At 45.3% G+C, this 24,365-nt stretch overlaps 1 protein-coding gene across 1 annotated transcript in view; it reads right to left on the bottom strand.

The window, feature by feature from the left end:
• Positions 1 to 3,193: 3,193 nt before the first annotated feature.
• ARK2C (arkadia (RNF111) C-terminal like ring finger ubiquitin ligase 2C) overlaps positions 3,194 to 24,365 on the bottom strand; it is a 110,168-nt gene continuing 88,996 nt past the window's right edge. The window contains exons 2-8 of the mRNA XM_084832013.1: positions 23,550 to 23,841; positions 20,645 to 20,770; positions 13,240 to 13,369; positions 10,979 to 11,083; positions 9,702 to 9,797; positions 4,724 to 4,830; positions 3,194 to 3,311 (exon numbers count right to left, since the gene is read on the bottom strand). Coding sequence (XP_084688139.1) covers positions 3,194 to 3,311; positions 4,724 to 4,830; positions 9,702 to 9,797; positions 10,979 to 11,083; positions 13,240 to 13,369; positions 20,645 to 20,770; positions 23,550 to 23,841 — 974 coding nt within the window. The remainder of the gene's footprint in view (positions 3,312 to 4,723; positions 4,831 to 9,701; positions 9,798 to 10,978; positions 11,084 to 13,239; positions 13,370 to 20,644; positions 20,771 to 23,549; positions 23,842 to 24,365) is intronic.

Raw genomic sequence — 24,365 nt, 5'->3', positions numbered from 1 at the left:
GTGTAAATGTCAACGGATGAGAAAATATAGCCCCCCCCCCCCTCCAAATCCCTGTAATGAATTCAGCACGTTAAAATGATCACATGAATTGGATCTCGCTCTCTGTTACAACTGGACCCTCAAATTGAATCCCTGACTTGGATGATAATATCTGACAATGGTTAAACTACCCTTCCCCAACCTGGTGCCCTCCAGATGTGTTGGGCCTCAACTCCCATCATTCCCCGCCAGTATGGCCAAATGAATGATGGTAGTTGTAGTACAACACATCTAGAGGGCAGCAGGTTGGGGAAGGGTGGTTTAAAGAGTAAATGCGTGTTCATACTACAAATGTATGACAGGTCTTAGCCCATTTTCACCATGCTCACTCCCAGTCAAGGAGTTCCCAGGAACAACAGGGTGGAAACAGGCAAGGTGATCTCTTCCAGAGAATTCTCAACACACATGCAAAGCCACTTTAACCAGGGGGGAACTGCATTGATTAAACTAGTTTCAGACCAGTCTACATGAATATGGCCCAATCCAATACAGCATGTGCAGTAGTTGGGTTACATGGTCGTAGGATAATAAAGGAAGCTAAAATTCCATTGGTCAGCTCTTGGCAAGGAAGGGGAAAGACTGAATTGCACCCACTTCCCTTCCCAAAGAGATGACTGGCTGGATTCCAGCTCTGTTTACCTGGCTATGTGCACACAGTTTCAGCCGCTCATCAGGGCTAACACTACGCACACTGAGTAGTATCCAACACTGCCCCAGAGCTAGCACTGATGATGGTGCACTAGAATGTCATTAGCACAAGTGCTGGGTCACCATTGGGTACTACCCACAATTCCCCATCCAGTTTAAGGATCGGGCCTGGTTAGGGAAAGGCCATGGCTCACTGGCAGAGTTCCTCCTTTACATGCAGACGGTCCCAGGTTCAATCCCCAGCATCTCCTGATAGGGCTGGAAAAATTCCTGCCTGAAACCCTGGAAAGCCGTTGCCAGTCAGTGTTAACCATACTGGGCTATTTGGGCCAAGGGTCTGACTTGGTAAAAGGCAGCTTCCTATGCTCCTATGACTCATGTGTGGAAGAATCCTTCCATGGGCATATGCCCCAGTTGGATCTGGGCCTTTACTACCTTTAGACACTACCTGATGGACCTTCCTACTTTTAGACACTTCTCCACCCCCATCTTATCTAGGTAACGTATTCATGCAGTTGACGGGTTTCAAAACCTGTTTCAGAACGTAATAATATTGATATATACGTGTGCAATCACATTCACGTTGTTAGGACCAACCACGGTATATGGTTTGACTTTATGTTCATTAGCATTTTTCTTGCAAGATCAGGGCATAATTCTATCATTTCCCAGACACGGAAAATCCCCTTCATGTCCAAAATATTCCGATTGTCAAAACCTTTTGCAGTGTACATTTGGACTCAAGTGTCTTTTGCTTTCCATCACGTTACTACTTGCATCTATAGAACTCTATAGAAAGAACAACCAAAGCAAAGCAGCTTAAAAATAAGCATTGCTGGATTCATCTGGAGCTCTGTCATTTCTGTCTTGCATGGGTTTTCTAAATTCTCCTAAAAACACAAGATTTACATCACAAAGATCTGGAAGAAAGGAAGGAGGACGCTTTGTTCAGTCAGTCCCTGCCCGCCCCCCTTTACTGGGATGCTGAGACAGTAAGATAGAGAAACATCTCTGGAAGAGTCTATGGGATTTGGTGGATGATTCCCTACTTTGCTTTTCTGCAAGTTTTAAGGTAGAAAGTACAGGCAAGATATGGCCTTTCGGTCCCATTCTTGATGCTTTGGAGAATGGGGCTTGTGCTTATATTGTTGTCAAGAGAAGGCAGAATCCATTTCTCACGGCCTTTTCGGACTAATCTCCCAGCCAATTACCATGGGCAGTTCTCCTAGCACAACTGGGGTCTTAAAAACCCAACCAACACATGCACAAGTCCAGATTAAGATTGCTTCATCCTCCCAGTCACGTGATGTACTGGCAAAATAGCCCTCCAGAGCTAAAAGTCATCCATTCCAAGAAGCAAATTCAGGGCCTACTAGCTACTTACTGCCAATTGAATGGCTGCCATTTTGTTTTTAAGAGGCCAGCAAAGGTTCCGTTGCTGCAAAGTGAGAGTATCAGATTTATAATATTCCATAAATCCTTTTGGATTGGTGGACTTTTGGTGCAATCTGCAGAAAAGTCCAAAAGTCTAGCCCTTTCTTGGGAGATCCACCATTCAGTTCCAGGAGACAGAAGCAAACTTTAACCTAACCTTATGCCCTGTGTTATGTGTCCAGCACCAGCAGATAAGCAGAAAGGAGGCTTCCTGCTCTTATTCCCAACCCCAACCCCAAATTTCCTTCCAGTTCATTCTTTTCCCCATTTTCTTTAACTTTCTGTCTCACTGCAAACTTGATTCCAAGTCAATAAATGCTGCTAAGGGGAAAGGGGAAAGTGTTGTTTTTGTTTTCTCAATGTAAACAAGATTTTTCTCTTTCCACCAAAGCAAGGAAAGAATTTAACCATTTGTGTGTGTGTGTGTGTGTGTATGTGTATGTGTATGTATATGTATGTATGTATGTATGTATGTATTCTTCTAAAGTTTCAGCCAGGCACCAAAGTAAGGAACCTGATGGAAAAACGAAAATTAAAAAAACCCCAATGCGATGCTGGGTGCAGATTAGGTAACAGCAACATGTCCACCACAAGGTGACGGGGCATCAAAAGACGACATTTCGCAAGCGCACATGCTCCAGCAGCCATCCATAGAAATAGCGAAAGAACCCCTAATGCGTTTCTACTTATCCAAGAGGTATATATATATACAATCCTTTTGAGAAGCAGGATTGAGAGGCCATGACTAGAACACTGTGCACCTTCCTTTTCACAACGAACTCTTTCTGCCGGGCGCTCTAGCCGCATTCCCATGCATTTCAGCCCACGAGGCTGCTTGGACTCCTCCTACCTCTAGACATTAAAACCACCAAATCATCTTCTTCTCACTTTTCTTCTCCTTCTTCCTCCTCTTCTCCTTTTTCGTAAAATTTATATTCTTAAATAATCTGTGAATGTGCTTGCAGGCTTTCTTCAAAAAATCAAATGGCTCAGAAGGCAAACAAGTTGCTGCGAGGGCCGTACGCCCCAGGAAGGACCCAAGAAAGAGGCTGTGTCCCCAGCTTGGCTCATTTCAGCTGTCGGATCCCAGTTGTGTTTCAATGTCCACTCGGCAGATGGGGCATTTCTTGCTGGTCGCCAGCCACTGATCCACACACACTTGGTGAAATAGATGCATACAAGGTAAACGCCTGTGAGACAGAATGGAAAGCTCTGCGTTATCTCTGCAGCTGTCAGGACCAGGCCCAGCACCAGAAGGCAAGACCTGTGGGCAGTGGCTTGTGCCCAGAGTCCCACCAATGTCCACTGCTGATGCCTGCCCTGGGCTCCCCTTTAAAACTGGTGCTCCATTTGAGGACTACCGTTTAAATTTTCCAAAATGACTCATAGAATAGTAGAATCATAGAATAGTAGGGTTGGAAGGGGCCTACAAGGCATTGCTCCAAATGCCTTGGAGCAATGCTACATCAGGAGCATTGTGGGAAATTAAAATAGCAGCCACCTGGCACTGATTGAGGCACCGCTGCTGTGGCACCCGCTACCAGGTAAGCCTGCTAGGAGATCACTGGCCTAGGATGGGGGCCACCAGGCAGCACTTTGCCCAAGGCCACCTTGAACCTGGAACCACCCCTAGTCAGGTCATGTCCAGAAATGGAGGCTGCTAGATGTCAGGGAGGGACTCAGCCTAGCCGAAGGCGAGAACTGCAGGAAGATCAGCCAGACCAGTAAGGAGACTCTCAAGAGCAATAGGTCATAGGCTCCCTCACTGGACTGAGCAATTCGAGGTCTCTAACTCTTGTTGCCCTTTTGCACTTTATTCCACTTGCCTCTTGCTGCCTTGCCATTCTCTAGGCCCAGCTTGACAGGAGCTAGGTCTGACTGTAAGGGGAAGGGGGCAGGAGAAACAACTGTGCACAGGGCCACACAAATTCTTCTCTATATGCAGGAGGATCATGAAAGGAAGGTATATGGGTTTTGTCAACTATTTGAATGGCTACCATTTTAGCTGCATGTAATCTGATATAGTATCACATGACCCAGGGAAGTGTGTAAACACTTGTGAAAGTAAGCTTTTCTGTTTTTGAAAACTCATGTCACTAGTCCTCATGGAGCAATAAGTATTACATTTTTGAAAGAAACAATAGGAAGGCTGAGCAGGTGGTCTCAGTATTCTGTCCTTTATGCTTTGGATTTATTGGTTGGTTTCTTTGGGGGAGGGCATGGGGAGATAAACTTTGGTCTCATTGCAAAGCCATATACAACCTTGCCAGTAGCCCCAGTGACAAACCTCTGCCTGGCAGATCCAGAGGCACTGTATATCTCTGCAGTAGAGGATTTGGGGACTGAATACCCATTCAGCAAGGAAGGAGGTTGTGGTGTTTTACTGATAATTGTTTTAGCCATTTCACATTGTTTTCTGTTCTAATTTTTTTGTAAGTTGCCTGGAGTCTTTTTTGTTTTGTTTTTGATAAAAGCTTCTAAGAAATTTTAACAATAACTCTCATAACAACAACAATACTAATGGCTGTGGTGTAGGGGATCTGGAGGCAGAGAAGAAATACAAGAAACATGATGCCCAGACTCCCTTTGAGGATAGTCATACCTCACATCCTCGCCATCTTCAAGCATTGAGAGACAGATTGTGCATTTCTCATCCGTGTCTGACTCCTCCCCATCTTCCTTCTCCGTTTTGCTTTCCTGCGGTCTTCTCTGTTGGCAAGGTCAAAGAGATCACTGCATTACAAAAGGTGCCACTCAGAGGCCTACAAAGGTGTGGGAATCTGGATGGAGAAGAGCTTCTCGACCACCTGATCCGATGATTCATGTTAGGGACACTTACCCCATTAGAAACTTCTACAGAGGAACAGCTGCCAAGTCTAATCAGCACTCTGTTTGCCTCTGTGGAAAGGAGAGCTTGATGGATGCAAGTCAGTGTCTCACCTGGAGACAAGCATTTTAAGGTCACACAGGCTCCACGTTGAAGGCATAGCTGATTCTCTCGAAAGCTGCAGTGTTAAGAGACACTGCTCTTAACGAGATGACATCTGTTAGTCCAGGAGCTCATGTGGATAATCAAAGCAAATCTTTAGGGTCCCCCCACTTTCCAGTTAGCCCCGGTTTGCACATTTGAACACAAGCTCAACAAAATGGTGCAGAGAAAATCGACAGAAAATACTTTTTTTCCCTTCCCTCTGAATACAAGAATTCAGGCTCATCCAGTGTGAAACTGATTGATTCGGAACAGACAAAAAGATTCGGAATAGACAAAAAGGAAATACTTTTTCACACAACGTAGAATTAATGTATGGAATTTGTGGTGACGGCCACCAGCTTAGATGACATTAACGGGATATTAGACAAATTCACGGAGGAGGAGGAGGAGTCTATCAATAGTTTTTATCCAAGATAGCTAAATGAACCAGTGGAGGCTGGTGGCTCTGATGTTAGCAGGGTGGTGAAACCCGGAGCGGATTCACCACTCCACTGACATCAGAGCCACCAGCCTCCACTGAAATGAACATTCCCGTTCAGAGGCAGCATTCCAGTTGCTGGGGAGGAAGAGCAGCTTTCTTTCATGCCCTTCTTCTCAGAAATGTCCGATTGACTGCTGCTGGAAACAGGATGCTGAATTAGATGCCCCCTCTATCAGACCCACCAGGGCTCTTCCTACTCATGAAACCCACAGGGAAAACAGGAGGATGAGGGATTATAGGCAATGTTAGTCCTACTTAGAGCAGACCCATTGAAATGAATGGGGCTTAACTTAGATAATCATTGGATATAAGCCATGGATACAACCCGAGGAAAGGAGAAACAATTGGAAGTGGGTAGTTTGGCAGTACGATAGTCTGGCACTTTAATGGTTCCAGAGAGGTGGATGCATAGATGTCCTGCACATGCAGGGTTTCCCATACGACTTCAGTGTAAGGGGAAGCTCATGCACATGCTGGCCTTCCACTGAAGTCCATGGGGGAAGTCCTTGGCAGAGAGAATGCAACAGAGCTGCCTCCCAACCACACACAAGGGAGCATTGGATTGGAGAACATTTCCCCTTAGTGGGAGGTGGGCTTCCTTAAGCTGTCATATGCTACTTCTGGAGAAGCAGAAGTTTCATCTTTGACATTTCTTGGCCCATATATAAGATTCCCCTCTCCACTTCCCACTCCAGCATTCCAAAAATACATCTGATTAACTCCAGACCTGAGGGAACCCAGGTAGTATGAAAGACATTTATCTCTTCTAGCAGAAGTGAGCCCAGAGATTGGTACAGAATGTTGTGCTACTTCTCTTCTCCTGGGAAGAAGACCTGAGAAAGTGCAGTCTTATCCATTACTACTCAGTGGTAAGTCCCATTGAGCTTAATGGGGCTTACTGCTAGGTAAGTGAGTATAGGATTGCAGCCTCAACTTTTTTTCTAATGGATAAAAATTGATAAAACCTGACGCCCTCAAATATCACACATAAAGAAACCTACATTTTAGTGGTTTTATATGTCCTGATTTTGAACACAAAAAGGATATGTCTATGTTAGGCTACAATGATACCCTGTAAATATAGCACCACACCTAGGATTCATTGTTTACCATATTCCCATAAATTTACATATTAGGGCTAACAACAAATTAGATAATATTTCACTGATTAATTCTCTGTCTTTTAAGTGATCAGTAGTTTAATTAATTGATTGCATTTGAATAAATTTGTGAATTACCAAAAACCTCCATGGAGTTTCACATTCTCGGATGCTAAAGGAAGTATAAGAAAACTTACAGTGTAATAAGAAAAGGCAACCAAACGTTATTAGAAAGAAAGATTATCTTGAATATTTCTTTTTTTCCCCCATTCCGTATTACAGTAACACATCAGCACCAAAATAGCCTTAATATTCCATATACTCAAATTCTGCCAATAAATTTTCAATCTTACTGCTTAAAATTTGCCTTGCCAATTAGAATTGTCCCCCACTGATAAGTCAACTAAATTAAATTGGGTTGATTAATCTGTCACTGAAATCTTGCACCTCTATTACAGTGTAATATTAATGCAAACAAAATGCTGGAAGATCTTTTCTTGTATTTAGCCTTACTCCCTTCCAGAAATGTGGTGTGCTGAGCGACTTTCTTATAACTTTATATGATCAGAGAAATGTTTCTGGTACACAAAAAGCAGAGCTGAGTTCACATGATAACTTCAATGGCCACATAATAATAGCATGAACATAAAGGACTGCTATCATCATGGGACACTATATCCTACCACCCAAGGCGCTTACTCAACTGTGAGAGCAAAGCTCGGTGACAACAAGGCTCCTCTTGCCCTAAACATCCCATCTCATTCTGTGTCTCACTGTTGGAGGGAATGTTGGATTGTAATTGGCTAAAGGCTTGGGAACTGGATATCTGAAGGTAGGGATGAGTGTGATGGAAGTGATGTTTGGGATCGCTAGAATTCTCCAAACATCGTCTCACTGCTCGACTCATTCCCAATTCCTGTTTGCGTTGCAGTTGCTGCTCATTCTGTACGAATGGGAAAATTGGGGAAATTGAGCAGTGGCAGAATGTGAAATTCGCGCAACTTTCCTCCATAGACTAAAGCAGGCTAATTCAGTCTACAGGGGGAGTATTGCACAAATTAGGGAAATTGTGCAAAATGGAACTGGGAAAATTGTGCAAATGAAATGCGAGCACATGTCTGGCAATTTGTGGATGCTTGTGCCTGTGCTCGTGTTCAGGGCTTTGAACAGGGCATGCTCACATGTTTTGTGAGCAAAAATTGAAAATCTCACCACCACCCATGTCAACTTGCCTGCACACTTTGGTTCTTGGGAAAGACTATGCTTCATGTCCAGCCACCATCAGAGACAGGTGGATGAATCAGTCTGTGTTCGTTCCTAAATCCATTCTGACTTAGGAACATTACATTAATCTGCAATGTGTTTATTTTTTAATTTTAAAAAATTGGACCTATTTTCTCACAAAAATATGTATTTTCTATCAAGATACACATTTCTCTTTCCTTTAATCTCAAAATATGCATTCTATATGTATTTCCATACATTTCCTTAGCCAAAATCTGCAACAAAAAAATTCAGAGAAGTGCAAAAATGGAAGGAAAATTGGAAATGCCCTCCGCTGGAGTTAGACTGGTTCCCACTCTCTCTGAATTCAAGAAGTGAGTAAAGACACATCTTTATAATTTGGCTTTGTAAAGTGTTATGGTTTTTAAGGCTGTTTTTAATGCTTTACTGTGTTCATATTTTCGTTATTATTTTTGTCATCTGAATTTTTGTAAAAAGCTTTGGTTGGTTCCAGAAAGGCGGTATAGAGATGCAGTTATTATTAGTAGTAGTAATAATTAGTAACAATAATAATATTAATAACCACCACAACAACAAGGATAAGTACATTCCAATCCGCACATTAGACCAGTGGTTATTGATCAGGTCAGTTCATACAGGAATTCACAAAGATCAGATTGTTGACTACTTTACTGAAAAGATTCTGTTTGCTTCTTCTTTATATGCCCTTAGACTAGGAATGTCAGAGAAATCCGTAACGGAATCAAATGAGTTCAGATTTCTATGAATCCAACCAGTGGATTCCATAGCAGACTGGCTTTTCCTGAGTTGTACGGATTCTGCAGACTTCCAGACCGTTTTTTTTTTTTTACTTTCCGGAATCTTATGCAAATTTAATAGTAGAAAAATACATAAAATAATAAAACACCAGCTGAAAATGCACATTTCCCCATAGGCTGAAGAATGAAAATGTGCATGGGGGGATTTGTGCATTTGCGCAAATGCAAATTTGTGCAAATTTGGGAAATTGGAAGAATCCAATTACGCCAATGAGTGGACAATGGAACAAAAGGCGCCTGACAATCCATGAAATGCAGATGGAACAGATTTTACAAAATCCATACATCTCTGCTTTAGACACCAGTTGAATACATTTTTCTTTAGGCTGTCTTGTCACTGAATGGTTTCTGAAATTTATCTCTCTTATGATGGTTGCTGTTGGTCTTTCTTGTTTTTGTAATGTTTCTGTTGATTTTATGATGGAATGTTGTTGTTTTAAAAACCTTTTTATTCTTTTTGGTTATTGTTTTTATGAGTACTGTGGGGCCTTCTTGGTGGTTGTATTGTGGAACTGAAAGGCAGGGAATACATGTTCTAATAGACAGACAGATACCTTCATATACTCTGTATCCACCAATGAGATCCACCTTCCTGGAAAATTAGCCATAAGTATTTTTGGTCTTCCATACCGCCTAACTGTACCGATTTAATGGATATATTCACTTTTTTATTTTGTGTGTGTTCCCAATATATGCACACTTGTGTTAGAGGGCTTCCCCACCCATTTCAGTGGACAGGGCAGCTTCTCACAGGCATCCACCTTCATGCGCTCAGAGCTGCCCTCTCCACTGAAGTGAATGGGGAAAACCGTGCTGGTAGGGAGCACTGTAGAAAAGCATAAGAATTTCGCACCGCCTTATGGATCAGTCCACAGATCCATCCAGCCCAGCACCCAGTTCCAGATGCCAATTCTGGAACACTGATGTGGTCTCCCAAAGCTTACCTTCTTGTACTTGTGTGGGAAAGTGAACCGTTCAATGGTGTTTTGAACAGCCCCCCTGTTCACACTGCCCAGCCTGTCTTCCAGTTGCAACAGCTCCTGAAAGGGAGAGAAACCCCCCCCCCAGCAAGGAATGAACAGAAAACCTTTTAAAGATGTGCTGCCTAGAGGAGAAATTGCCAACCAGCAATCCATGTATCGTTTTGATTTGGTCCCTGATAACCCAAACAAGATTTCCTTTTAATCAAGGATCGGGGGGGGGGGCAGGGGATTGCCCACAGGAAATACTATGGTTTTCAAAAGAGGGACATATATGAAGCTGCCTTATACTGAGACTGTTGGTCCATCTAGCCTAGTCTTGTTGACACAGACTGACAGTGGCTTTCCGGGGTTTCAGGCAGGATTCCTTCCTAGCCCTACCTGGAGATGCCAGGGATTGAACCTGGAACCTTCTGCCACTGAGCGACGACCTTTCCCCAAGAGATGGATTATTCTACACTGTAATGCTGGGGCTTTCTGGTCTGCATGCTCCCCTACCAAGCCAAGCAACATTTGGGTGGGAGAGATCCACCCAACTATACCCCAGCCACCCACCCAACCATGTGTTTCCACCAGTATTGACATGCAGAAAATGAATACTGCAGAGATATGGGATTGTGTCATGAGGAAACAGCTTGCGTGTGAATGGGGGACAGTGTTAGCATTACTCCAGTGTCAATTCAGAGTAATGTGGATGTAAATAACAGTCTTAGGACTATAGTACACATTCAAAATAGGCAAAGTAATCAGCTCACTCCTGTCTGGAATTAACCTGGGGATATTCATTATTCTCCAACTTCTGTGGGTAAGTTGGGCTCATTTGTGGGCAGGATGGCCACGTGCCTTCCTTTACAGAGGACAGCCCTCCATTTGAAGGGCTGGTGAAGGACAATCCTCTATTTGAAGGCTTCCTCCTCTTGGTGGAAGGGCTATCCAGTCCAAGAAACATAAGAAGGGAGATCAACGGCCTTGAAATTGCCTCTCAACAGTTACAGAACATAATCATTAATTATTTTCTTCCTAAATAATAAAATGCTAAACATTTGTTGTTCAGTCGTTAAGTCGTGTCCGACTCTTCGTGACCCCATGGACCATAGCATGCCAGGCCTTCCTGTCCTCCGCTCTCTCCTGGAGTGTGCTCAAGTTCATATGCTAAACATACACAATGATTTAATTAATAAACAGATGCAAGGTTGCAGGGGAGGAAAGATGTGTGGTTTATAAGAAGAGCGAGAACTTACTTCGTAACTTTCCCTCACAGCAGATGTGTGTCTGCTTGGATTCAGTCCCTGAAGAGCAAGTAGCTGAAGCTGAGGATATGGGTAATTCCTAATTTCATGGACAACCTACGAGGCAGTGTGGAGAAGCAGCATTTAAGGGTTTGTTTCCCCCCACCCTCGTCCCCATGCACACATACCCAAAGAACATGATTGCTGTCCTTTGAAAATGGCTAATAACTTAATATCTGCAATATTTGTGGGGCACCCAAAAATATTCTGACAGAGATATTGGGGTGCAATCCTGCAGTCAGTGATTCACATCTCTTCAAGCATGTGTGTGAAAGAAGCACGACCAGCTGTAGCAATCATTTTTGTGAAAGCTGTCAGATAACAGAAGGCCTCCCACAGTGCCTGCTCCTAACTAGAAAGCAGGTGACAGAGTTGATAGACGCCTGTGTTTTGACTGCTTTCTCCCAGACGGTGACTCAGGCCTGGTCTATGCAAACAGCAGATTGTGTGGTAAAACTATCCCTGGACTGTACCACTTCCAATGGCAGATGGAGGAATCACATGACTGAATGCTCCCCCATATTAAAACAAACAAACAAAACAAAAACACCTCCACAAAGAAACCTAACATTTCATGGGGAAGGGTTCTAGCTTAGCCTTCTCCCTAATATGCTAGTTTTTAATCTATATTCTCCTCAGGGGAGTGTGTGGGGGCACTGGGAAAATTGTATTTCCCAGTGCTCCTGCTGCATAGCTCACTGCTGTAGTGGCATGCTGGGTGCCAGGGGAAGAGTGTAGAGAGTCCTCCCTCACTTCCTCCATCCCAACCCTACTGCCAGGGCAGCGAGGAAGAAGGGTAGGTGGGTGGGAGAGGAGATTTGGAGGTGGGTAAGCGAGACGAGTTGGCTTCTTATCCAGTCCAGATTTCAATCTAAGACAGAGAAGAACTTTAAGGGATAGAACGCCCGTCTCATATTTGAGGTGAGAACTGCTACTAAGAGCTTCCGAATCTTGTATTTCTGAGCTGGGAAATAGGAATTTCAGCAATGTTACTCATCCAAACATCAGATTTGGACATAGGAGACTGGTTTATGGTTTATACAGCCATTCTAGCAGGCTGTGCCGAGAGAGAAGAGAATGGGAAGTAGGGCCATCCCACCAGCCATACTGAAGACCTCCCACATGAAGGCTCCTCCTCCTTCGTCATCTCCAGCAGCCTTTCCAGCAGGCTGTACTGAGGGAGATGAGGGGAAAAGACTTAATTTTGCCCCTCTTCCCTCCCTATTTCTCTTCCTTGTGTGCTGTGCCTTTTAGATTGTAGGCTTGTGGACAGGGACTGTCTTCTGTTACTGATTATTTATAAGCTGCTCTGGGAGTCTTTTTGCCAGAGGAGCAGTATAAAAACCTCTACATAAATAATAAATAACAAATTATACTGAGTCAGGACCACTGGCCCAGGCGACTCGATATTGTCTCCACTGACTGGCACTGACCCTCCTGGGTCTCTGGCAGAGGTCATACTCATTACCCACTTTGTTGTTGTTGTTCAGTCGTTCAGTCGTGTCCGACTCTTCGTGACCCCACGGACCAAAGCACACCAGGCCTTCCTGTCCTGCGCTCTCTCCCGGAGCGTGCTCAAGTTCATATTCATTGCATCCGTGATGCTATCTAGCCATCTCATCCTCTGCCGTCCCCTTCTCCTTTTGCCTTCAGTCTTCTGGAGATACCAGGGTAGAGCCCAAGTTCTCCAAATTCCATCTTGAAGCTCATTCCAACTTGGGTCCATATCAGATTGTGAGCTTTGCTTTCTTCTTTGCACACGAAAATCCGTCCTTATTTTAAAGCATATTTTTCCAAATGAACTCATCAATGGTGTGCAGTTTTTAAATGTGCTCATTCTTCTCCCATTGATTAAAGCATAATTGTGCGCATTTTTCAAATGTATGCATTTATCATGCCCATTTTTCAATGTATGCATGCTGTAAAATGTTTTGGGGTTTTTGGGGGGGAGGGCAGTCCGTGAATCACATTGCAAGCTCAGAAACGTAGACTTCAGCCACAGATTGTGACGGAGTCCATTTTCAGTCTGGAAAGTGCAAACTGGGTAAAATCCTGATCAAAAATGAACTGCAATGAATTTCTCATACATCGCTACCTGGGACGGGACCTTATCCACACAAAGTATGTGCTCTACTGCTGAGCTATGGCTTTACCACATGATACATCATGTTGCCTACACTTGGCTTCAGTTGGTCCCTGGCACACCCACTTACCATCTGCGTTGAGGATGTGTTCCGGGAGAAATGATGCATCCTTTGAGTAGCTAAGTAATGCTGATAATGCTGTGGAACCGGCCTGACCTGGAACTGGTTGTGAGTCAGGCCAGCATCGACACTGAGATCCCTGGAAGGATGAAACCAAAACCAGGCATATAATAAGACTGAGCCCATCTTGCTTTTTGAACAACCTCTTTCTTGCTGCCCACTTCTGCAGTGAGCAATTGGCACCCATTGGCACCTTCCTTTCATGGCCTGAGGTTTGCTGAAGAATTGCCACCTGTTTTTCTGATGGGACCCCTATGCTTTTAACTCTTTATACCTTTTGAGTCAATACCTACAGCAGGCAGGCCGTGATGATCAGGCAAGTGTGTGTGTGGTGGGTGGGAGGTGGGTCCTGGGGGCAAGAAGAAGGGTGCGGCACTCACGCTATCATTATCTTCAATATACATTTGCCCTGAACCACAGAGTGTCATGTACAGTGGCTGGATGTACACTTCTGCTCATGACAACCTCCACACAGGTGAAGATGGCAAGGCTGGTCCTGGAAAGTCCCGAAGTATGTCTATAGCAGGCAAGTTCAAAAAGTTAGAAGATGCCCTAACAGTGCCCCAGATGGCCATAGAATCTGCTTTTGCCCAGTAATGGATGGATAGGCAGAAACTGTGACTGTGGGCCTTGCTACATGTGATGTGGCAGCCATGTTTGTGTGTTACATGTCTGCTCCAGGTATAAGTGGTGCCCTACTTTTTTCAGCAGTAAGGTGATGGGGGGGGGGCGGGGGAGGAACCATAACTCAGTGGAAAAGCACACACTTTTTATACATGAACAGGGCAGACACACAAACAAGAAATACGGCTGCCCCTGTCACATTTCATTTGGCCTAGTGGGAATCCTTGACCAGCGGACCAGCGGACCTAAGAGGAACGGGCCCACTCCTATACAGCACTTTGCAGAGGGCACTTGGGAGCTCTAAGGGGAACAGAGCTCACCTACTGATCACATTAACACCAAGCAACCATCCTTCTGAATTTGCTTAGGGGCAGAGGTTGGTTTTCCCATTAAGTCTAAAACAAAAATAACTTATTTTGAAACACCTTCATTTCCAGCGTTGCACCACTCTTTGCACCTCATCTGTAATGATTTATAGTTTTATGTAAGTTTTATTAAGACCTATTTTCAAGGTAGCAGGACCAGTGTCAGCACACGACACCCTCAGACAGCTGCCAGGGGAGGGGGGACAAAAGACAGCCCTCTTTTGTAGAGGGCTGTCAGAAGACTGTCCTCTATTTTGAAGGTGTCCTCTATCTGAAAGGCTGTCCAGCCCAAGTCCAATAGAAAGATTAAGAACCATCCGAAGGAAGAGCTGGGCCCTGAAGCTGCCCATCAACAGCACCTGGACAGGGAACTGAGCAAAGGCACAGGATCTTCCACATTTTTATTTAAATTATAATAATTATTTCTAAATTTGCATCTAGACATATAAATTAGGATATGAAATTTTGTGCAAATAGGTATCATCTTTTGCCCTCTCTTTTGGCGGTGTATGTCCTCTTTTTGGCAATTCAGAGGGAGCCACCCTAGCGATCAGGTGCCCTCGAGTCCTGGCAGGACTTGCCACTGTGCTGATGCCTGCCCCGCCCCTCCCGCACCGTGCCGCATGGCTTGGAGGTGCCATTTAAATGTCCCACAATGCCCTGGTGTCTCTCCAGGGTATTATGGGAACTTACAATGGTGGTACCATGCCTCACAGTGCTGAGCACGGTGATGCTGACACCCACCAGGGCCCTTTGATGGGAGAGGGGCCCACAAGAAGGAATGATGCTGAAAGCCCCTCAAAAGTGGAGCTGCCCCCACAAGGTGCTTCACTATCCAGGAGCTAGGTTTTGTTCTGCTTTTAATCCTGCCCAGTTTCCTGAACTTTATTTATTTATTTATTTATTTATTTATTTATTTATTACTGCATTTATATCCCACCTTTTTTTCTTCTTGCAAGGAGTCCAAGATGGCTTACATAGCCCTCCTCCTCTTTTTTTATCCTTACAACAACCCTGTGAGGTAGGTTAGGCTGAGAGGCAGTGACTGGCCCAAAGTCACCCAGCAAGCTTAATGGCCAAGTGGGGGCTAGAACCCGGATCTCCCAAGTTCCAAACCAACACTCTAACCATTACACCCCACTGCCTCTCAAGAGCTTGACCTCTTTCTTCACTCAGTTAAAGGAGGTGTCCTTAAAGGTACAGTCACATATTGCAATCAAAACATTATCCTCTCCACTTTTTTGCCTTCTAAAGCAGTCCATAGAATCAAGCTGTTAGACATCTACAACTTTTTCACAAGCAAGAAGAGAAAAGATTCACACTCAGTTTCAGGCGGAGAACGTTTTGTCCTGAACACTCCTTGATCTGTTGAAATGGGTGTGAGTGTGTGTCTGAGTGTGTGTGTTTATTTTTAACCTTTCACTGTTTGTAAAGTAAAAGGAAAGTCTATGTGGCTCTGATTTTACATTCAGGATAAACTTACGTCACATGAAAACAACAGGGAAAGGTCACCACTTGGTGACCACCCACGATCAAAAACTAACAGGAGATTAAGATTCAGAAAATGAGTAGTGGGGGAAATACATCTCCATGCTTCGGGGGAAAGAAATATACAAGAGCTGTCAGTGTAGCTTATCTCCTGCCCTTTAGCTACAGGTCCTCCAGCTGGCCATTAAAACTTTTTTATTATTATTTTAAAAGCTTTCATTTCTGAGTATCTTCTGCCCATTTCCTTTTCTGATGGATGATACAACAATTCATTTTGTTACCTTGGGCTTAATTTCAGCTGAATGATTCATTAGGGCTGCCTGCTGATTTCAATATTTTGAGACAAAAGTCATGTTTTTGCACTGGAGGAGGCAAAATTGTTAGTGAAAGCCCCTTAAATTATGTGAATGTTCACTTTTTCCAATTCTTCTTCATTGCCATTGTTCCCACTCCCTATAGCTGCTTCTACATCATTTTTTTTTTCTGGACTGCCTTCTTCTTCTTAGGAATCCTCACATACATTACTTGAACCAATCAGGGATCATGTAGTGAAGTGACGATGTCACAATACTACGTGGCATGTCAGATTTGGCTTATGGTGTCCCCAACAATTCTGGGTCCATGGGCACATCTGGAATTTTTAATAGGTGTTGTGGGCACAATCACAAAATGGCAGCTGTAGGAGCAGCCTCCCCCCCCCAAACAGAGAGAGAAAGCGAGAGAGGGAGGGAGAGGGAGGATGCTTCCAGCTGCAGAGCTCCTAGCTCTACCCATCAGAAGGCATTGTGCAGCTGTTCCATCTTTTCTTTAATAGGGCACAATCCTATGGCTGCTAGACAGCGGCCAGACGGCCATAGCATTTTTTGTTTTCTGGGAACTGAGCTTGGAGGCAGCGCTCCGAGGTCAGTTCCCAGAAAACTGACTCCCCACCCCCTTCCCCACTGCCTCATAGGTGGTGTGGTTCGTCCTCGGCTCTGTGCTTATCAGAGTAGTGTGGAACAGCCGAAAAGTGGGTGAGGAGGGGGGTGAGGAGGGGAGGGATGGCCAAAGTGTGATTATGCTTTCTATGCATCATCTGGCCCCCCCTGCTCTGAGGTGACCTGGCTAGACAGCTGAAATTGGCCATGTAGCCACAAATACAGGGCGGCCAGAGTGCAGAGGAGATCCCCTCCTCACTCTGCCTGCCCTGCATTGGATAGTCGGTCACCTCTGAGTTCGGAGGTGGCCAACTATCCCCATAGGGTTGCACCCTTAGAATCATAGAATCATAGAATAGTAGGGTTGGGAGGGGCCTACAAGGCCATCGAGTCCACCCCCTGCTCAATGCAGGAATCCAAGTCAGAGCATCCCTGACAAATGGCTGTCCAGCCTTGTCTTGAAGGCCTCCAGTGTGGGAGAGCCCACCACCTCCCCAGGTAATTGGTTCCATTGTCGTATTGCTCTTACAGTCAGGAAGTTTTTCCTGATGTTCAGCTGGAATCTGGCTTCCTGTAACTTGAGCCCATTATTCCATGTCCTGCACTCTGGGATGATCAAGAAGAGATCCTGGCCTTCTTCTCTGTGACAACCTTTCAAGTACTTGAAGAGTGCTATCATATCTCCCCTCAGTCTTCTCTTCTCAAGGCTAAACATGCCCAGTTCTTTCAGTCTCTCTTCATAGGGCTTTGTTTCCAGTCCCCTGATCATCTTTGTTGCCCTTAATCCACTAATGTAAATCCCCTGTCACCACAGGGGCTAGTAGTCTGAGAATGATTGAATAAAAATATGTTTGCCCATTTCCCTTGCGACTGGAACAACTTTACACTTTTAAAATAAATGTATTACAATTTACAAATAAACCAGCAAAAGTAAAAACAAACAATAAAAATGTTCTTTTAAAAAAAGATCGTTTCCCATTTTTTGAAGTTTGAGATCGAAAACACATGATGTAAAAAAAAATCTCTCTTCTCCCTCTGGTGTCTTTTCAGCTCTTTCTCCTCAGTTTCTCTTCCTCCTCCTCTATCACCAACTGACGTTTCTTCAGCCCCTTTCCCAACATCCTGTGTCTGTCCTTTGATTGGTCAAGCACTCTAACAGCTCACAGGAGTAAGCATTATTATATGTGCATACATACACTATGTCACATGTTACATGACATGCACAGTGTAGGCCATATGCATTAACCTCACCTTTGCCTCATCCCTCTCACTTCTCTCTTTCTGAGCCGCCCAAAGCTCAAGCTTTGAACTTTCTCAAAGTCTCAAAATTTTCTGCTCATCTACACTGCTCAAGGTTCAGTATAAAACAAAATGAGCAAAATCAGTCTGGTAGATCTCTAGTAATAAGCCTTACATTACTGTATTCTTATATAAGATTTTCTGCAGCATGAAAAAAACACCAAATAATCAGTGGGAAAATATGGGAGGCTTATGGGGGTCTGCCCCCCCCTTAAATTCCATGAATGAGGCAGTGCAAATGCTCATTAAAAACCTCATCTGGAAGTACCCTCACACACACACACACACACACACACAGAACACACACACTAAACACAGACAGGGAGAAAACACACAAAGGGGAAACATAGTCAGAGAGACAGAGAAAGAAAACTCATGGAGAGGGGAAGAAGCTCAGCAATGGAGAGGGAGGGAGAAGGGAAGGATGGGGGGCAGAGTAACAATGAGGGAAGAGGTTGGGGGTGGCACAGAAACAGCAAGGGAAGAGGCTGGTCTGGTGGGAGAAATAGAGGGAAAGGACGACTGGGGCAGAGAAGCAGTGAGGGAAAGGGCTAGCAGGGAGAAAAGTAACGGCCAGGGCTGGAGGGTCAGAGAAACAGCTAGGGAAAGGGTGAGAGGACAAAGAGCAAAGGAAGGGGCAGGGCAAACAGGGGGAAGAATATTGGGTAGGTGTGTGGTGCAAGGCATACACTCTTTCAAACCCTTCTGGTGGCTCTCCTGCCACACAGCTGGCCAGCAGCAGGCTCAGATCAGCACCAGGGAGCAAAGAGCCATGGTGGGCATCATGGCTGGTGACACACTGGAGGATGCTATGTTGTGACATCACAGAGTGCAAAGAAAGCTGATCAAGATGGAGAGCAATGCTCCATGAATCAACATTGCCCCCTTTCTGAACAGGCAAACACTTTTGCCCTCTTTCAGAGCAACCCACGAAAAATTAGTGAGAGGAATTGCTTTTCAACGCTGCTTAATGTTTTCACAAAAAGTGTCCCCCTCCCCTTGCCCCAACACACACACACACACACACACACACACACACACAAACACACGTTCAGCTGAAGCCTCTGATAATGCAGGGATGGTTGTCTTTATATATGTGACTGCTTGGAAGGAACAAGAGCCCTGAGGTGAAGAGAGTCATCCCAACAGTTGTGTTCTGGGGATGATTGTTATATACGTTAACCATGTGAGGTTTCAAAGCACTGGTGGACAACGGAGAGGAAAGAGAAACAGCTAGGCCAATTTGAGGTTTGTTCTCCACCACCCATGCAACAAGAGGGCATGACTTAGGTTGAAACAGGAGGCTGAATTCTGCGCTCAGTAACCTAATTCTGTACGTGTCGGGCTTGACTACAGAATATCCCTCTACATCCTCTATACGCAAAGGATCAAGAGATTCACCCGCAATCGATCTCAAGTTCTGTGCTCAGAAGTCATGCAGATGCAGTGGAGGCTGGTGGCTCCCATGTCAGTGGGGTGGTGAATCCGCTCCGGCTTTCAATCAGAACCAGTCAGTACTCTAAAGGAGCTATCCAAGGTGCTGAGCCCTCTCACCAAAATGAGTTTAGCACCTTGGACAGCTCCTTTAGAGTTCTGACTGGTTCTGATTGAAAGCTGGAGCAGATTCACCGCCCCACAGACATCGGAGCCACCAGCCTCCACTGGGCAGATGCATTACAGGTACAGTTACCCTGGCCTCTCCCTCCCATCCTCTAGTTGTTTATTCTACTATCAAAGTGCAGACTGTACACTTCTCAGGGCAGGGACTGATGATGTGACATGATGATGATGTGACTCTATAAAAGCCTTCCCCAAGCTGGTGCCCCCCAGATGTTTTGAACTTCAACTCCCATCATTCTCAGCCAGCATGGCCAATGGTCAGGGATCCTGGAAGTTGTAGTCTAAAACAACTGGGGGGGCACCAGGTTGTGAGAGATTGCTCTGTAAAGTGCCATGCACGTTGATGCTACTAAATCAACAAAAGCTTATCTGCTTATCCGCATATTCATTGGCTTATTTTCTCCTTGCAGGAGAAAAGAAACAGGTTGCATTTTTTCTCCTGCGGGTGGACATAGCATGTGGGGAGTGGAGATGCTATTTGAGAGGGAAAGTGGCCAACAGGGAGACAGTTAAGCTTCCCATTCCCTTCCCAGTTCAAAGTCTCCACTTGTCGCTTTTCATTTTAAAAAACATTAAGAGGAACGTTACAAGGGAACTAACTCCATGTAATGTGTTGTGTTGGCTCTAGGTTTCCAGGAGAGAGTGGTCAAAAGTTCCTGACTTTTTCTACGCAGCCATGAGGACTAGAAAGTTGATTCCCCCCCCCCCAATCATCAGATGTTGGAAAAAGAAAGCACTGAAGTGCCCAGATATTTTACATTCCATTGCTTTAGCAGGGCAACAGTGGAGGGAGGGGGGCAGAGAAATAAGTGGCCATAGTAGAGTTTGGGAGAAACAGATGACAGTGAAAAGGCAGGAGAAGTGCAGTTAGTGTGGTTAAGGAAAGATCTGTTAAAGTGGATCTTGAGGAAGGATTGGAAGGAGGATATAGAATAGATAACTTTTCCATGCTCAGAGGAAGGCATGGTACCAGGAACTAAAGGAAGGCAGGCCATTATATTCATGGTTCATCTCATTCCTTGCAAACCAAGAGTGGCTTACCAGTCTGTTCCTTCGGCTAAGTATCTGGGAGGGGGGCCCATGGCTTGAGGAGTCTGCAGTTGATGGCCAAATTCGAAGCTTGGATGTAACCGATGAGGTTGGACAGACACGCGCTCCTGAGTCCGCCTGGGGTGGGGGGAAGGTGGGAGGAAGAAAGATGAGTGCCGTTTCAGGGTCTCCCACCAAGCCACCATGTTCTGAGCTGTGCATCAAGACAATGCCAATAGCCCGTTCCAGATGACTGATCCAGGGTGAATGAATGTGTGGGGTGGGGGAGCAAGATCATAGGAACAGAAGAAGTTGTCCAATACCAGGTCACACACATTGTCGCTTAGCTCACCATTGTCCAGTGGTGCAGAAAGGGAGCAAACGTCCGGATCCTCCCCTCCCCTCACCCACCCGCAATGGTCACCCAGGAAGCTGCAGGTAGGAATGTTGGAGAAATCCACAACGGAAACAAATAACTTCATATTTTTATGAATCCAACCCATGGATTCCGCAGTGGATTAGCTTTTCCCATGTCAGGCAGATTCCACAGACTTGCGGACCATTTTTCTAACCCTTGGGAGTTTTGCTCAAGTTTCGTTGTAGAAAAATATGTAAAAATTTTACAAAAGGCCAAAAATGCACATTTCCCCCATAGGCTAAAGCGTGAAAATGCACATTTCCCCCATAGGCTAAAGCATGAAAATGTACATTTGGGAGGGGGGATTTGTGTATTTTAGGGGGATTCAAGCTTTTTTTCACGTGCAAATTTGCACAGATTTGGAAGCTAACAAAAAATCCAATTCCATTGATGGAACGAAAGGTGCCCAACAACCTGCGAATCACAGGTGGAAAAGATTTCATATATATTTATTTATTTCATGTATATCCCACCCTATATCATTAGGATCTCTAGTTGCAGGTGATGGGAGCAGCATCAACCAGGCCTGGCACCAGCATTTGAGTCAGCATGGGCATGGCAGAGCCCACCAGGACTGATGCTGGTTGTCACAGCATCCTATTTTTGTTTTATTTTTTGGTTACAGATGCTTATTTTGCTCTTCTTTACTTTTAAAATATATCATCTTGTTCTACTACAAAACGGTGCTTTGCTCACATATGTGTGCTAAGCATCAGGCCAGCTGAAACAAACCCCAAGTTGGATCCAGATTTCGTCATATTTGGTGCAGACCCAATGAACAATGGGACTTAAGTTAATCAGGGGACTTAAGTTCCATTGATTTCAGTGGGTCTATTCTAAATATGACCAAATTTGGATCCACCCCAAATCCACCATTTTTATTTCTGTAGTCATAATGGTACCATGATTTAAGTGAGTTTATAACATGAAACTCGTTACATGCTCAAAGTATTTCTTTTCTTTTTCAAGGTTGGCAAAGAGGGCTTTTTTGTCGGGTGTTTTTTCCTTCTTCTTCTTTTTTGTAACACACCATGAATGTAGAAGCAGCTGTAAAGCATGGAAGGATGATTTTGGGTGTGGGGGAGAAGATAAATGTTAATTGTGTTCTTCCCAATTAAAGTAATACTAATACTTAGCCCCATCTAAAGCGGGCACGCATTAGACCATTAAGTCCAAGGTCTAAAATTTCCTAGGTGCACCACTGTTATTCTCTATTCTGAATGGCTCCAGATTGCCAGGGTCTCAGGCAGGGGGTCTTTCCCATTGCCTGCTACCTTGTCCTTTTAGCTGGAGAAACCAGGGCCTGAACATGGGGCTTGTGGTGTGCTAAGCATGTTGTCCCGTTCTGTGGTCCCTTGAGGCTTGCTGGGGAAGATGGCACTAAGATCAAGGCAAGAAGAAAGTAGGACCTTGGATAGCTCCAAGTTGGTCCTGCTGGCTGGAACTCTTTCTTACTAGGATAATAGGAGGATATTGTCTCAGCAGGGAGCCAAGACCAACTGAAGCCTTATGTAGGTTGACAAGACCTGTAGCATGGTTAGCTCTGCCTCTCTGAGGAGCCGACTAGACTGTTTAAAGAGCCCTCACTTAATTTTGAAGCTTGAGACTTCAGCAAGGCTGGGGAGAGGGAGGTTCTTCCAGGGACTCATCACCTGAGCCAAGGGACGATGTCAGGGTTGTGTCCTCTGGCTAGAATGGCCCTAAATAAGGCACTGTCTGTTCTTCCCCCAAGGAAGTAGCCCTATCAGAATCCTCTGCTGCACACTGGAAGGCCCAGGGGTAGGGGTCATGATGCCTGTGCTGTATCACTGAGCTCTGGTCTCTCCCCATCATTACCAACACATGTTCAGAAGTCTATGGAAACAGACTCTCTGTAAGTATAAACTGTATGACCATTGGCTCTAGATGCACAATAGGGAATTATGGGGGAAGGCTATGCACAATGCATACAGTTTGTCTACACATAGGGTCTCTTCTGAGTTGACTGCATGTACATAGATCAGGGGTGCCACCTGCTGCCACAGTCACACTCCCTCCACACACACAAGTTCACTCACCCTGGATCAGTTGTCTGCACTGAGCTTAATGGTGACCTGCAGACAAAGCATCCAAATCAATAGAATATATTCACAGATTGAACAAAGTGAACATAAAAATTGTCTTGGTGGATTAAACCAAAAAGTCCACCTACTCTAGCACTCTACATCTCTAAGGATGATCAACCAGATACCCTCTTACAGACTGACCAGTAGCTCTTACGGCAAATAGCCATTCAGAGACCCATCCTCCCATGATTTATGCATCAAAAGCCACCTTCCTTCAGCCCCTCTTTCTAAGCCACTGGCCATGCTGGCTGGGGCTGTTGGGAGTGGTAGTCCAACCCATCCGGAGGCCGCCCTCATAGCTTGCACAGCCTGAAGGGGGGCCACCACACTTGCAGGTGGAGTCACACGGGCAGCAACGAGACGCACGACTGCCCGAGGGAAGCGGGAGACTCACCTGGGATGAGGCATGAGTCGGCGGTGTTGGGCCTCGAGGAGCTGCTGCTGGAGGAGGTATTGCTGGTGAAGGGCCTGAGGTAGGAAAGAGGGTCCCGTCACATCCTGGAATGGCAGGGCAGGCAGAGGCGGCAGGGGCGGGTGCAGCGGGCCACTGTGCTGGTGAGCGGTTGCCATGTGAGGCTGGACGGCGTGAGGCAGAGGGAAGTCTGCGGAAATCTGAGGCTGGGGGCCCAGGTGGAAGTGCCGGCAGGAGGTAGCATGAGGATGCTGAGACCTTTGAAAAGGAGCGCCTGGAAGACAAGGGCAGATCGCCGGTCAGGGAGCCGGGCAGAGGAGCACCCTGCAGGCCTTTCTTTACCAGCAGGCTGCTGCACACCTGGTTTGGAGGGCTAGAAAGCACCATCCACCCCATGAGGTTCTACATGTGCCTGTTGAGGGTGGAAACAGGGGTCTGGATTCAGTCTGCCCCATTCCTTCCTCCATGGGAACATGTCCATTTCCCCAATGAAACAGGGACACTCACCAGATTATTCTTCCACCAAGGATCATTGTCCCTTCCACGACTGTACGTTGCACTATTTTACACATTGCACTAATTGTGTATGTCGCGCTAGTGTGCATTGCACTATTTCACGGTGAGCACTTAGGCCCTAGCCACTAGATGGAGCAGGAAGTGTGCCTGTCCTGTATACACAGCAGCCCACTGCTCCATGAACTTAGAGCTGGCTCTCAGCCAGGCACAACCCAGCAAATGTTACGACTTGTTCACACAGACTTGTACATCGCTTGGTTTCTAACTGCAATCCTAGGCATG

This window comes from Heloderma suspectum, chromosome 2, assembly GCF_057233095.1.
Source record: "Heloderma suspectum isolate Gila_16-S chromosome 2, 16-S_ref, whole genome shotgun sequence".
In the NCBI taxonomy this organism is placed as follows: domain Eukaryota; kingdom Metazoa; phylum Chordata; class Lepidosauria; order Squamata; family Helodermatidae; genus Heloderma; species Heloderma suspectum.
This window is presented reverse-complemented; position numbering and strand designations above follow the sequence as displayed.